The sequence below is a fragment of the Leuciscus leuciscus genome, assembly GCF_965113295.1.
Source record: "Leuciscus leuciscus genome assembly, chromosome: 1".
NCBI classification, from domain to species: domain Eukaryota; kingdom Metazoa; phylum Chordata; class Actinopteri; order Cypriniformes; family Leuciscidae; genus Leuciscus; species Leuciscus leuciscus.
This window is the reverse complement of record NC_138725.1, coordinates 27,255,113-27,267,904: the sequence shown is the minus strand read 5'-3', so window position 1 is coordinate 27,267,904 and position 12,792 is coordinate 27,255,113. Positions and strand designations below refer to the sequence as shown.

At 44.2% G+C, this 12,792-nt stretch overlaps 1 protein-coding gene across 5 annotated transcripts in view; it reads left to right on the top strand.

Annotated features, from left to right (window-relative positions):
- The first annotated feature begins 9,618 nt into the window (after positions 1-9,618).
- Positions 9,619-12,792, top strand: part of LOC309499078 (uncharacterized protein) — a 95,018-nt gene continuing 91,844 nt past the window's right edge. For 2 of the 5 annotated variants that reach the window (XM_082170086.1, XM_082170084.1), the window contains exon 1: positions 9,620-9,819. In XM_082170086.1, the coding sequence (XP_082026212.1) occupies positions 9,693-9,819 (127 nt within the window). In that variant the 5' untranslated portion in view covers positions 9,620-9,692. Of the gene's footprint in view, positions 9,820-10,204; positions 10,224-12,792 lie in introns of all 5 variants that reach the window. The other 3 variants (XM_082170083.1, XM_082170082.1, XM_082170085.1) reach the window with 3 other exon arrangements.

Sequence of the window (12,792 nt, the reverse complement as noted above, 5' to 3'; positions counted from 1 at the left end):
CAGTTGAAAGCATAAACAAATAAAATTGACTACATATAGTTACCAACAAATACCATCAGTCTGTTGGCACCAATGAAATACGTTTTAAGTGGCCATTTACAGGAAATCTGAAGACATCAGCATAATAAACGAGGTGAAAACAGGAACTATTGTCATGAAATAAAGAGTGTTTTCAGCAGATCTGTTAATATTGATGAGCCTCAGACTATCAACACTCATTCAACAAGCCATTCAGGATCATCAGCAGATGAAACACTAAATGAATGAATTGCAATAAAGTCATTAAATCATTAACATGTTACAGATTTTTACAGAAACTGACAATGATCATGCTGGAAAAACCCGCATAGACCAGCATAGCTGGTCATACCAGCAAGACCAGCATATGTTGTGTTTTGGTGCTGGTATGCTTGTGACCAGCATCCAATCACCCGCATCTCATGCTGATGACCAGCAAACCAGCAAACCAGCACCAGCATTAGATGCTGGTTACAAACATTGGAAACTATGCTGGTCAACAGTAATATATGTTAAGGATGGTAGCCTGTTCACCAGGGTGGAATGCGGACAACTACATTGCATTTTGGTATGATGAAAATCATGAAAATACAAGCTTACATTAATATACATTAATACACCCCCTCCTTGAACTGCCACCTTAAAGGTGCTCTAAGTGATGTCACGCGTTTTTTTAGGCCAAAATATTTTTTGTCACATCAAAGCTGTCCATCGTTTCCGATGATGACGCTTGCTTCGGGGTTAGGGAGGGGATCAACGACATTGCCGTTGGTGCCACTTCTCGTGGGCGTTGAGGCCGATCCTTGAGCCGCACACTCGTCCACAGGTGGAGCAAGGGAAACCAAAGGACAGAGGAGCCCCAGCTGGCCTCTGGTGTCTTTGTCTGCGTCTCTCGGCTCTCCGCTGTTGGTCTTTGTCGTGGATTTGTGAAACTACTCGGGCACAGGTAACCTGGCAGGCTGATCTATCCTGTGCCAGAGCTTCAAGCTGCATGGGATTGATGTTGGAATGCTTTAAAAGTCCCTTGGTGTAGTCCTTATAGCGCTTCTTTTGTCCACCAGCTGCTCGTTTGGCGCCTTGTAGTTGGCCATAGAGGACTTGGCGAGGCAAGCGGTGGTCCGGCATACGGATGGTATGCCCTATCCATCGTAGGTGTTTCTTAGCCACAGCAGCTTCCATGCAGATAGAATTGGTGCTCTGTAGGATTTCCGCATGTTGGACTCGGTCCATCCAGGAGAGGCCGAGGATCTTCTGGAGGCAGCGGATGTGGAAGGATTGCAAGAGTGGGATGTGTCGGCTGTATGGAGTCCATGTTTCCGCCCCATAAAGCAGGGTGGAGACACACACAGCATTATAAACAGCAACCTTGGTGCTGACCCTCAGGTTTCGGTTTTCAAAAACCCTACTACGAAGGCGACCGAATGATGAAGAGGCTTTTTTGATACGGGTGTGTATTTCCATATCAAGGGAGCAGCAAGAGGACAGAGTTGAACCGAGGTAGGTGAACTGATCTACATTTTTAAGTGGAATGCCGTTTATATGGAAGCTGGGGGGTGAAGAGGTTTGAGAGAAGATTTGGGAAATAACTTCAGTTTTTTTAATGTTAACCCGAAGACCAAAGAATTGGTAGAGACTGGTCATTGTGTTGAGGGCGTGTTGCATGGTTTCAGGACTATGTGCTAGAATCGCACAGTCATCAGCATATTGTAGTTCAGCTATGCAGCAGGATTTGGTCTTCGTGTAGGCCTGCAACCTCCGGATGTTAAAGAGGCTTCCATCAAGGCGGTATTCAAGAAGAACACCATCCTTGTGTCCTAAAGCACAATGAAAAAGGTGAGTGATGGCAGAGAGAAGGAGGTTGAAAAGGACTGGAGCCAAGACACAGCCCTGCTTTACCCCAACATTTACATCAAAGAACTCTGACTGAAGTTCTCCTGTGGTGACTCTGGCTTGCATCCCATTGTGCAGCTGCTGTAGAATGGTGAGGAACTTGGGTGGTACCCCAAGTTTGGAGAGTTGTTTCCAGAGCATCTCACGGTTGATAGTATCAAATGCATTACTGAGGTCAATGAAGGCTATGTGGAGGTCTGTGCGCTGCTCTCTGCTTTTTTCTAGCAACTGCCTTAAGACAAAAATCATGTCAGTGGTAGATCTAGTCTTCCGGAAACCACATTGCGTTTCCGGGAGTGCAGCTTCTGAGATGTACTTAACTAGCCTATTGAGCATGATTTTTGCCAAAACTTTCCCTGCGATGGAGAGGAGGGAGATTCCACGGCTGTTGCCACACACAGCTCTGTCCCCTTTTTGTTTATAGATGACCACAATATCGGCATCCTTCCAGTCTTGTGGGAGGGTCTCACATTCCCAGATGTGACAGATGAAGAGGTGCAGGCGGCGTGTAAGGAGGTACCCTCCATGCTTGAAGACCTCTGCCGGAATGCCATCAGGTCCAGCACTTTTATTGTTTTTAAGACTCGCAATGGCTTGGCGTGTCTCCAGGAACTGAGGGGGATTGTTGAGGTGTGTGACTAGTGGTAGGTCGGGGATGTTATCCAGGATAGAAATGTCAACAGGGTTATTGAGGTTGAGGAGAGTCTCAAAATGGTTTGCCCAGCGGGTGAGGATCTCATGGCGGTCCTTGAGGAGAGTCGAGCCATCAGCTGAACGAACTGGAGCAATCGCTCTCTTCCTGGGGCCGTAGAGAGTTTTGATGGCATCATAGAAGCCCTGCGAGTTGTTGCATTCTGCCATGCGCTGTATCTCTTCTGCCTTCTTCACCCACCAAGTGTCCTCCATGATCCGGAGGGCACGTTGGGTTGCAGATCTCGCTGCATTAAAGGTGGCTTTCAAGGTAGGAGATCCAGGGCAGGACAGGAGAGCTTTATGGGCATCATGTTTTATTTTGAGGAGTGTCTGTATCTCAGCCGAATTGCTGTCAAACCAGTCCTGGTGATGTTTTCTCGACTGGCCCAATGCCTCTGAAGCTGCACTGTGGATGGCTTGGCGCAGCGTTGGCCAGTCGGCTGATTCCTCCGGGATCTTTTTGAGGTTATCAGCGAGGAGCTGTCGAAGGAGGTCTCGTGAAGTGGAGCTACTGAGTGCTGAGCAGTTGATTTTTTGTTTGGGAGCTGTCCTCTGACCACGGGGTCTAATACTCATGAGGAGTTTGGATCTGACCATGCGGTGGTCAGTCCAACACTCTGCTCCGCGCATGACTCGAGTGGAGAGGACATCTTTCCGGTCATTTTGGCGGACTATTACGTAATCAAGGAGGTGCCAATGTTTTGAGCGTGGGTGCTGCCAGGTGGTTTTGAATCTGTTCTTCATCTGAAATATGGTGTTGGTGATGACCAGTTGGTGTTCTGCACAGAGAGAAAGGAGCCGGAGGCCGTTGTCGTTCATCTTCCCAACTCCGTGCCGGCCAATTACCTTATCCCATACCAGGTGCTCTATGCCCACTCTGGCATTGAAATCTCCCATGAGAATGAGTTTGTCTGTGGCTGGTGTTTTTCTTATGGCAGAGTCGAGGGCAAGGTAAAAGTCCTCTTTGATGTTAGACTCGGCAGCAAGCGTTGGTGCATAGGCACTAATGAGGGTGGCAAAGCATCCTTTTGCAAGGGGGATGCGCCAGGTCATCAGCCTCTCATTGATGCCGACAGGGGATTCAGGGATAAGCTGCAGCAGTTTGGACTTCACTGCAAAACCAACTCCATGGGTCCGGCGAGTGCCTTCGGGGACCCCTTTCCAGAAGAAAGTGTACCCTGCACCAACCTCCGTCAGGGAGTCCTCTCCATGAAGTCTGGTCTCACTGAGGGCTGCAACATCGATGTTGTACCTTGCTAGCTCTAGGGCCACAAGTGCTGTTCTACGATGAGGCTTGTCAGGTGTCTCAGCCAGGTCCAACAAGGTGCGGACATTCCATGAAGCAATACTCAGGTGTCTATTTCTTTCTTTCGTTTTTCGACCGCATGGTGGGATGCTCCGGCGGTTGCGGTAAACCGCCCAGAGTGTATGGGGCAGACATTTTTTGAACCACCTTTTCCAGGTCCTTCCCCATCTCAGGGGTGAGCAGCGTGGAACTGCTCAGTCGCGATGGAAGCTGCCGAGGCAATGTGCTGCTCCATCCCACAATTGCAACGACCATCACTCCATTGCCGCCTGTGTGCATGGTTTGGCTAGGCACTTCTAGCCACATCCTTGGCCTGTGCCTACCACCATTCCACATCGCCACAGGACTTTTGGGGGGGGGGGGATCAGGGGGGAAGCAAGAAGCTTGCACATAGGTAAGGATTAAGGTGAAGGTGCAGGTGTGCATTCCACACTCCCACCATCTTGGCTCCTTCCAGAAGGATCTCCGGTGGCATGAGAGAACCCATGACGACCTTCGTCTGAAAGGAGTTGCAGGGGGCTGCTGGTAACCCGGTCTGCTGGGTTCCGCCTATGCCTGTCCCCAAAGGCAGATTTGTCGTCAGGGTTTACTCCCCTAGCCACTGTACCCCTCCGGGTTTACCCACGTGGCGGTGGGGCTGCCTTCTTCAGACTTTGCCGTCATTTTGGTGGTTCTCTCACACCCACCATTTTCCGGCGACTTCATCGTTGAGGCATTTGGGATCACTCTTGGTCTGGCCTCTACCCTTTGACCTGTTCGGCATGGGTGGCCCTACCAGGAGTACAAGACTCCCGTCGACATAGCTCTAGGGGTCACGGAGACACGCAAAGTGCCCCACCATGATAAGGTGGTGATCCTTCGAGACACTTTGTCACATACAGCAAACATCTCCTCACCATCCACTAGCTGCCTGTCCCCTGAACACACTGTAAAAAAAACGCAGTCTCTCTAGACACCACAGGCTCCACAAACAGCAACAAAAACAAACTGGGCTCACCCGCACCATGAAAACATAACAAACTGTTCCAGCCAATAACTGACAAGAATGATTTGGGGGTGGGGTTTGGGGGGTTAGTGCGCGGATGAGGAGGAGGGAGGGTCTAGCTAGCCTCCGTTTTGTTTGACAATACTTCGAACGTCAACAAGAAGTGACATCACCAACATCACTTAGAGCACCTTTAACGTGGTGGAGGGGTTTGAGTACCTGAATGAACCTAGGTATGTTGTCCAGGGCTATATGCCCCTGGTAGGGTCTCCCAAGGCAAACAGGTCCTAGGCGATGGGTCAGACTAAGAGTGGTTCAAAAAACCCTTTATGAGTAAAATTAAATCGAGGACCGTGATGTTGGCGCATGGGGCTCTGGAACCACACTCCTTGAGAGAGGATGGACTCTTCACCACTCTGGAGTTGCTCATGGTGAGAGGCTGCGGGCTGGTGTGGGTTTGCTTATAGCCCCCCAGCTCAGCCGCCATGTGTTGGAGTTCACCCCGGTGAACGAGAGGGTCGTTTCCCTGCGCCTATGGGCCGAACGGCAGTGCAGAGTACCCGGCCTTCTTGGAGTATCTGGGAGGGGTGCTGGAAAGTGTTCCGACTGGGGACTCCGTCGTTCTACTGGGGGACTTCAACGCCCACGTGGGCAACGACAGTGACACCTGGAGGGGCGTGATTGGGAGGAACGGACCCCTGATCTGAACCAGAGAGGTGTTCAGTTATTGGACTTCTGTGCTAGTTACAGTTTGTCCATAACAAACACCATGTTCAAGCATAAGGGTGTCCATCAGTGCACGTGACACCAGGACAACCTAGGCCGTAGGTCGATTATCGACTTTGTGGTCGTTTCATCTGACCTGCGGCCGTATGTCTTGGACCCTCGGGTGAAGAGAGGGGCGGAGCTGTCAACTGATCACCACCTGGTGGTGAGTTGGATCCGATGGCAGGGGAGAAGGCTGGACAGACTCGGCAGACCCAAACGTACTGTGAGGGTCTGCTGGGAACGTTTGGCCGAGTCTCCTGTCAGAGAGATCCGGCAGAGCTTCGACCGGATCCTGAGGGAGGCTGGAGATATTGAGTCCGAGTGGACCATGTTCTCCACCTCCATTGTCGAAGTGGTCGCTCGGAGCTGTGGCGTAAGGTCTCCGGTGCCTGTCGAGACGGCAATCCCTGAGAATTCCAGCAATTTGTACAAATAGAGAGTATGTAGGCTATACTATATTTGTTGTAGCCATTAAATAACAGCATTTAGTTTCATATTTGTTAAAATATTATAAAATATTATAATGTTATTTTTCCTTCTATGTTGATTATGAAAAGTGAACACCATGATAGGATGCATCGGGAGACATTGAGAGAAAGAAAGAAAAAAGAAAGCTTTAAAAGTCTTTAAACAAAACAATTCAAAATGAAAAGAAATAGGAGCTCTCTGATTATGTAATCCAAGATGTGCATTTCTCTCTAGGCGGAGATGGCGATCGACAACTTAATCTTTGCAGCAGACACTGACAGAAAACACTAATTTATTAATAAAAAGTTCAATTAAAGTTAAAATCTGGCGCCGCCCCTGGTTATAATGGCCCACGTATTAAAAATGGTAGGGTCTAAATCGGGCTCATAATTACAGTTAATGACCGGGCCGGGCTCGGACACAACGGGCTTAGGTAGGGTCAGGCTCGATATAAGCTCTACTCATCATTACCCAAGCAAGTTGTTTGGGCTTGTTGAGGCTCTTCGATAGCAGTATCTTAAAGCTAACGTAAACCGGAAGTTTGTTAACGGCTTGTTCTACGTTGCCATAGCGATCACGAGAAAGGTCAGAGTTCGGGAAAGTTGTGGACTTTGAGTTCGCTCCTAAAGTAGCCATCTGCTGTACTTCAGTTATTGCCTTGTAAATACCTGCAAATATTATATTTAATGTATATTTCGCCTGTTTTGGCATTTTTCACCATTTGGAGATTTATGGCATTTATGCAAGTTTGTTTAGTGTTAGAGCTCCCACTAGTGGATTTTTGGTTGTACTGCAGGTAATTTCTGTAACCATAGCCTACATGTTTATTAATATAGATTTTATTGTGTTTTCTGTTTCAGATAACCACACACACACCCACAAACACACCTATTTGTCATATTAATACCTGTAAACCATCATCATATCCATGTACCTGACTCCTCAATAAATTCTCAAAACTGCACCATTGGAGTTGCCTATTCCTTCTGACCGAGGAAGACTCAGTCGACGAGCAATCCATAATCAGCCTCAGACGCAAATTGTCTCATACAGACGTATTTGGTAACATGGTTATCTTGTTTAACCGTGTATTAAAGTGTAAGTTGCAGGTTAACCACCACAACCAATTAATGTGTATATTAAAGTGCTCAATATGTATATAAAACATTCCTGTCTTAAAATGCGTAACATTTATTGGGCTTTATTCAAAGGTAACAAGTTTTCATAGCCTGGGTGCCAGCCCGAACCCCGCCCACAACATTTTTTGGTCGGGAAGTTCGGTCTGGACTCGCTCCGTTGAGAAGCTATTATGCCCGAACAAAAATTGTTCGGACCAATCAAATTGTCAGGGCGGGCTTTATACGATGATGGACAGATGAGCAACGCAACGTAATCGTCCACGTCACCAAAGAGCGCTTGATTTGAATTAGTTTACAACAAAGACGACTGCTGCTGGAGAATTGAGATTTCACGAGTTCCCATTTACAAATAAGTCAGATAGAATAAATGCGTATATAAGATTTCACACAAATAAGTCGATAGAATAAATGCGTATATAAGATTTCACACAAATAAGTCGATAGAATAAATGCGTATATGACGTGCTGTCCGAGGAGAGGGCTGTGGGCTCGGTAGCCATACTCCCCCGTATTCCTGGTTGTGAGAGAACAAGACAAGAGTGAGGATTCGGGGTGGTGGAGGGATGCTGAAAAACTGTCAAGGAGTGTTAGGTAAGTTTACAGAGTGAATATGCTTCCTCATGCTGATATGGGGTAACGTTAGACATGGTATTGTTTGATGACAAGTTGATATTGGATTGATTATTTGTACGTGCTCCTCCCGAACTTTGTTTATGAAACATCATGTGTAGATTCCGCCATCGCGTCTGTTATAGAAGATATCGACAGCGCATTCATTTTAAAAGAGGAACAGAGAGCCGCGACATTTTGTTGGTTGAAAATATGAATGAAGAACATGCGTCATTTACTCCGTTGCTCTGATTGGTTGTAGGTCTATCCAATTGAGTGCAGAGTTTTTTTTTTTCCTGGTTTGGTTGAGACACGCCCCATAATCAAATCTCTATGGAGAAGTATCAGACTCACATTCTGACTAGAATCTGAGTATGACGACGTCAGGCTAAAGTTTTCACAGTAACTGGGTGAAAAGCCAAAGTCTTTTCGATGTGTTGCCATTTTTATTTTTACCTTTATCTCTGTTGACATTTATCTTTGGCAGATTACGTTGCATTGAAATGTATTGAACAGATACCTCTAAATACTTATTAACCCTTTAATGAGAACTGATCTAATGGTGATCTAATCATTGTATCGCAATTAATGCAGCTGTGATAAAATCAAACAATGTTAGATTCATATGGACATATAATGGTGTAGTTATTTAGTGTCATTCATGTTTTTGTATTATTGATGTTTTATCCATGCCACATTGTGAGGAATAACAGTATTGTCTTTCAATAGAGCAGTTTTACAGGCTTTTGTCATCTGTCCTGACTCAAATAATGTGTTTCTAACAGCAAACACTCAGAATAAAGTGAGATGATCTGCTGATGATCCTGAATGGCTGGTTGAATGAGTGTTGATAGTCTGAGGCTCATCAATATTAACAGATCTGCTGAAAACACTCTTTATTTCATGACAATAGTTCCTGTTTTCACCTCATTTATTATGCTGATGTCTTCAAATCTCCTGTAAATGGCCACTTAAAGCTCATTTCTACAGAGCCCCTAAAGGGAGATGGTGGAAAATATTTGGGATGGGAGGGAAAAAAAGTAAAATCTTTTGCATTTCCTCGCAAAACTTCGGCGTTCCCTCTCAAAGCGTTTACGTTCCAGCAAATATATTCAGTTGTTACACTCATATGTAAATGAGGCCCTCTATTGGCCAGCCGCCCCTGCTGTAGTGTGACCAAATTCAGTTTACACATCAGTGGTCTCCTACTGGCCATACTACAACACTTAGTTTGATAAAATGTGCTTTTGCATATTTTATATTATGACATATGACTTTGTAACACACCAAATTCAGTTTACACATCACTGCTGCTGCCTATTTCAGGCCAGGATGGAAATGCTTAAATATGGTGAAGCCCTTAGTCTCATGTTCACTGCTTAAAACACACGTATGTGTATTGATTACATTTGAGGTCTAGGCTATACTGTATGTTCGAGACTGGACTCTGGATTTGCTTGGCTTTGTTACTAGGATAATAAAGTTTATTTTCTGGCATCAAAACCCCAAGACTTCAAGAGGGATTTTTAAAGAAGTGACAATATTTGAATGAAGATGGAGGATGATTGTAGGGTTATGAGTTGAATGAGCATCAGTTACTTAATGATAGACAGACAGATATAAATGCTTAGAAGTGTAATTTAGTATAAAAACAAACTCAGTAACTGATATATTTTTGATTTTGGCAGATCAGCTCCTCCCACACCAATTACATCACCATTGAAGCTCCTCCCACTGCAAGTCATCATCAGTGAAGCTCCTCCCACTATAATTCTCCAATAAATGCTGGAATATTCCCATCAGTCTACAAGTGAAGATGAGCACAATGCATCAGGAAGAGCTGATATCTGTAAAGACTGAGTTTATTAAAGAGGACAGTGAGAACATGAGTGATCCAGAACCCTGCAGAATGAAACACACTGAAGATCCTGAAGAACAAAGAGGTTGGTGTTTATTCTTCATTCATTCATGATGCTGAAGAACATTCATGTTAGAAACATTCAAGCACTTCATCACATTTAGATATGCAGTTAAAAAAATTAAATGAGTACAGATTTTCAACAAATGTAAAGGGAGGAGAAACTTTTTTTTTTTTGATTGTCAGCATCAGATTAAACTAAAAATCAGGTCAAATGATCTCCTTTCTTTTACACTCTTCCCATTTGATTCAGATCTTGGGCCAATTGGGTGGACCTTGCATTTAAGATGTGCCTACTTTCTTCTATCACATCAGGGCTCATTGTATGTTGTATTTTGTGTTATATTTCTCTCTTTGAATTATTTTGATGTACTGACAATGAAATTACACCTTTTTTTCTTTCATTTCAGACCCGATGGAAGAGAACGAGGAGATTGAAGAACTGAGTAAAGTGAAGGAGGAGAGTGAAGAACTGAGTGAAGAGAAGGAGGAGAGTGAAGAGAAGGAGGAGAGTGAAGAGAAGCAGGAGAGTGAAGAGCTAAGTGAAGTGAAGGAGGAGAGTGAAGAACTGATGAAAGTGAAGGAGGAGAGTGAAGAACTGAGTGAAGTGAAGGAGGAGAGTGAAGAACTGATGAAAGTGAAGGAGGAGAGTGAAGAGCTAAGTGAAGTGAAGGAGGAGAGTGAAGAACTGAGTGAAGTGAAGGAAGAGAGTGAAGAACTGAGTGAAGTGAAGGAGGAGAGTGAAGAACTGATGGAAGTGAAGGAGGAGAGTGAAGAACTGAGTGAAGTGGAGGAGGAGAGTGAAGAACTGATGGAAGTGAAGGAGGAGTGTGAAGAACTGAGTGAAGTGGAGGAGGAACATCATGTCCAACCTGGAGAAAAACCTTTGAGTCGCTCAAAGACTAAAAAGACATTTTTAAAGAAAAGAAAAGCCAAGAAACCTTTCACCTGCACTCAGTGTGGAAAGAGTTTCTCAAGCAAACAATATATTGAGATTCACATGAGAGTTCACACTGGAGAGAAGCCGTTCACATGTGATCAGTGTGAAAAGAGATTCTCACAAAAAACACATCTGACCGAACACAAGAGGATCCACACTGGACAGAAGCCGTTCACATGTGATCAGTGTGGAACGACTTTCACACAGTCAGCACATCTTAAAGTACACATGAAAATCCACACCGGAGAGAAGCTGTTCATGTGTGATCAGTGTGAAAAGAGATTCTCAGCCAAAAGTAGTCTTAAGTGTCACATGAGGATCCACACCGGAGAGAAGCCGTTCACATGTGATCAGTGTGGAAAAACATATCTTAGGGCATCACACCTGAAGAGACACCTGACAGTTCATACGAAGGAGAAGCCACATACATGTTCTGTGTGTGGAAAGAGTTTTTCAGAGCGCCACATGTTACATAACCATGAGAAAATACACACTGGTGTGAGAGAGTACATGTGCTTTAAGTGTGAAAAGACTTTTATTTCAGTGGGCATTTTAAAACGGCATGAGACAATTCACACGGGAGAAAAACCTTACAAGTGTTCACACTGTGACAAGAGATTCAGTCATTCATCATTTCTGAAAACACATGAGAGGATCCACAGCAGAGAGAAACCTTACAAGTGTTCACACTGTGACAAGAGATTCAGTCATTCATCACATCTGAAAAGACATGAGAGGATCCACACTGGAGAAAAACCTTACAAGTGTTCACACTGTGACAAGAGATTCAGTCATTCATCACATCTGAAAACACATGAGAGGATCCACACTGGAGAAAAACCTTACAAGTGTTCACACTGTGACAAGAGATTCAGTCATTCATCACATCTGAAAACACATGAGAAGATCCACACTAGAGAGAAGCCGCACACGTGTAAGACTTGATTTTCCTGCTAAGCTGAGATAAAACTCACCCTGCAATAAAGTAATAAAACGCACCCTGGACAGAAGATCTCAAAGAAAGAGCACAGGACATTGTATTGTCCAAACTTTTCTCCTTCCTTATCTCTGCATCCCCTTCTCCCTCCTTCCTTCCTTTCTCCCTGATTCAAGTCAATAAAAGTTCACTGAGAATGTCTATATTTGAATATATTGTTTTTCCTTTTCATGTTTGGTATCATTTTAAATGTCTCAGTGCGATTGGTAAAATGGTGGTGTTTGAGTCATTTTGACCCGGAGAAGATTTTCTTTTCCCCCGAAAATATTAGTTAATGTTATCGCTTTTGACTGAAACATAGTGACTTTGTTCACAAATGGTATAACTACTTCTCAAATGTTTTTTTTTTGACAATTTTCTTTCTTTTTTAGAGGGGGTTTTGTCACCTTGTTACACTTGTGGTCTTACTGGTCAAAATGACTGGCCTAGAATAGCTTATAAATCACTTGTCATGCTATATTATCACCCAATATTGGATTCAATCTTTTTGTCAACTTGTTCTCTTTCAATTAGGTCTGGTTTTATATTTCTATTTGAGGAGTTTGAACAACTTGAGGGTGAGTAAATGATGACAGAAGTGTCATTTTTGGGTGAACTATCCCTTTAAAACTGGCTAGCCCTCCAACAGCCCCTGGATTTAGAGTCTGTAGTGAGCATTTTTTTGTGACAGACTATTTAGAGAGTTGTACTTTTGATACAACAGGTTCACTGGTGAGGGTTAAGTCCAACAGACTGAAACCTGAGGCCATTCCGTCAATGTTCAACTTTTCAGGCTATAGTACAGGGCAGACCGATAGACCAACTCCAGTGCTAAACATGTAAGTTTATCTAAAAGTGCTCTAACCCTAACCAAACACAATTGAAAAAGCTAAATCATGGTGTTCAGAATTAATTGCAAATTACAAATGAAAATAGACACAGATATAAAAAAAAACTCTCATTTATATATTCAAGATATCTGAAATACCTATAGCTTTTAACCAAACCTTTTTTGTAGGATTTTCAAAGGCAGCTTCACAGAGCCAAAAATTAATATAAAAAAACATTTATTTGATGTATGT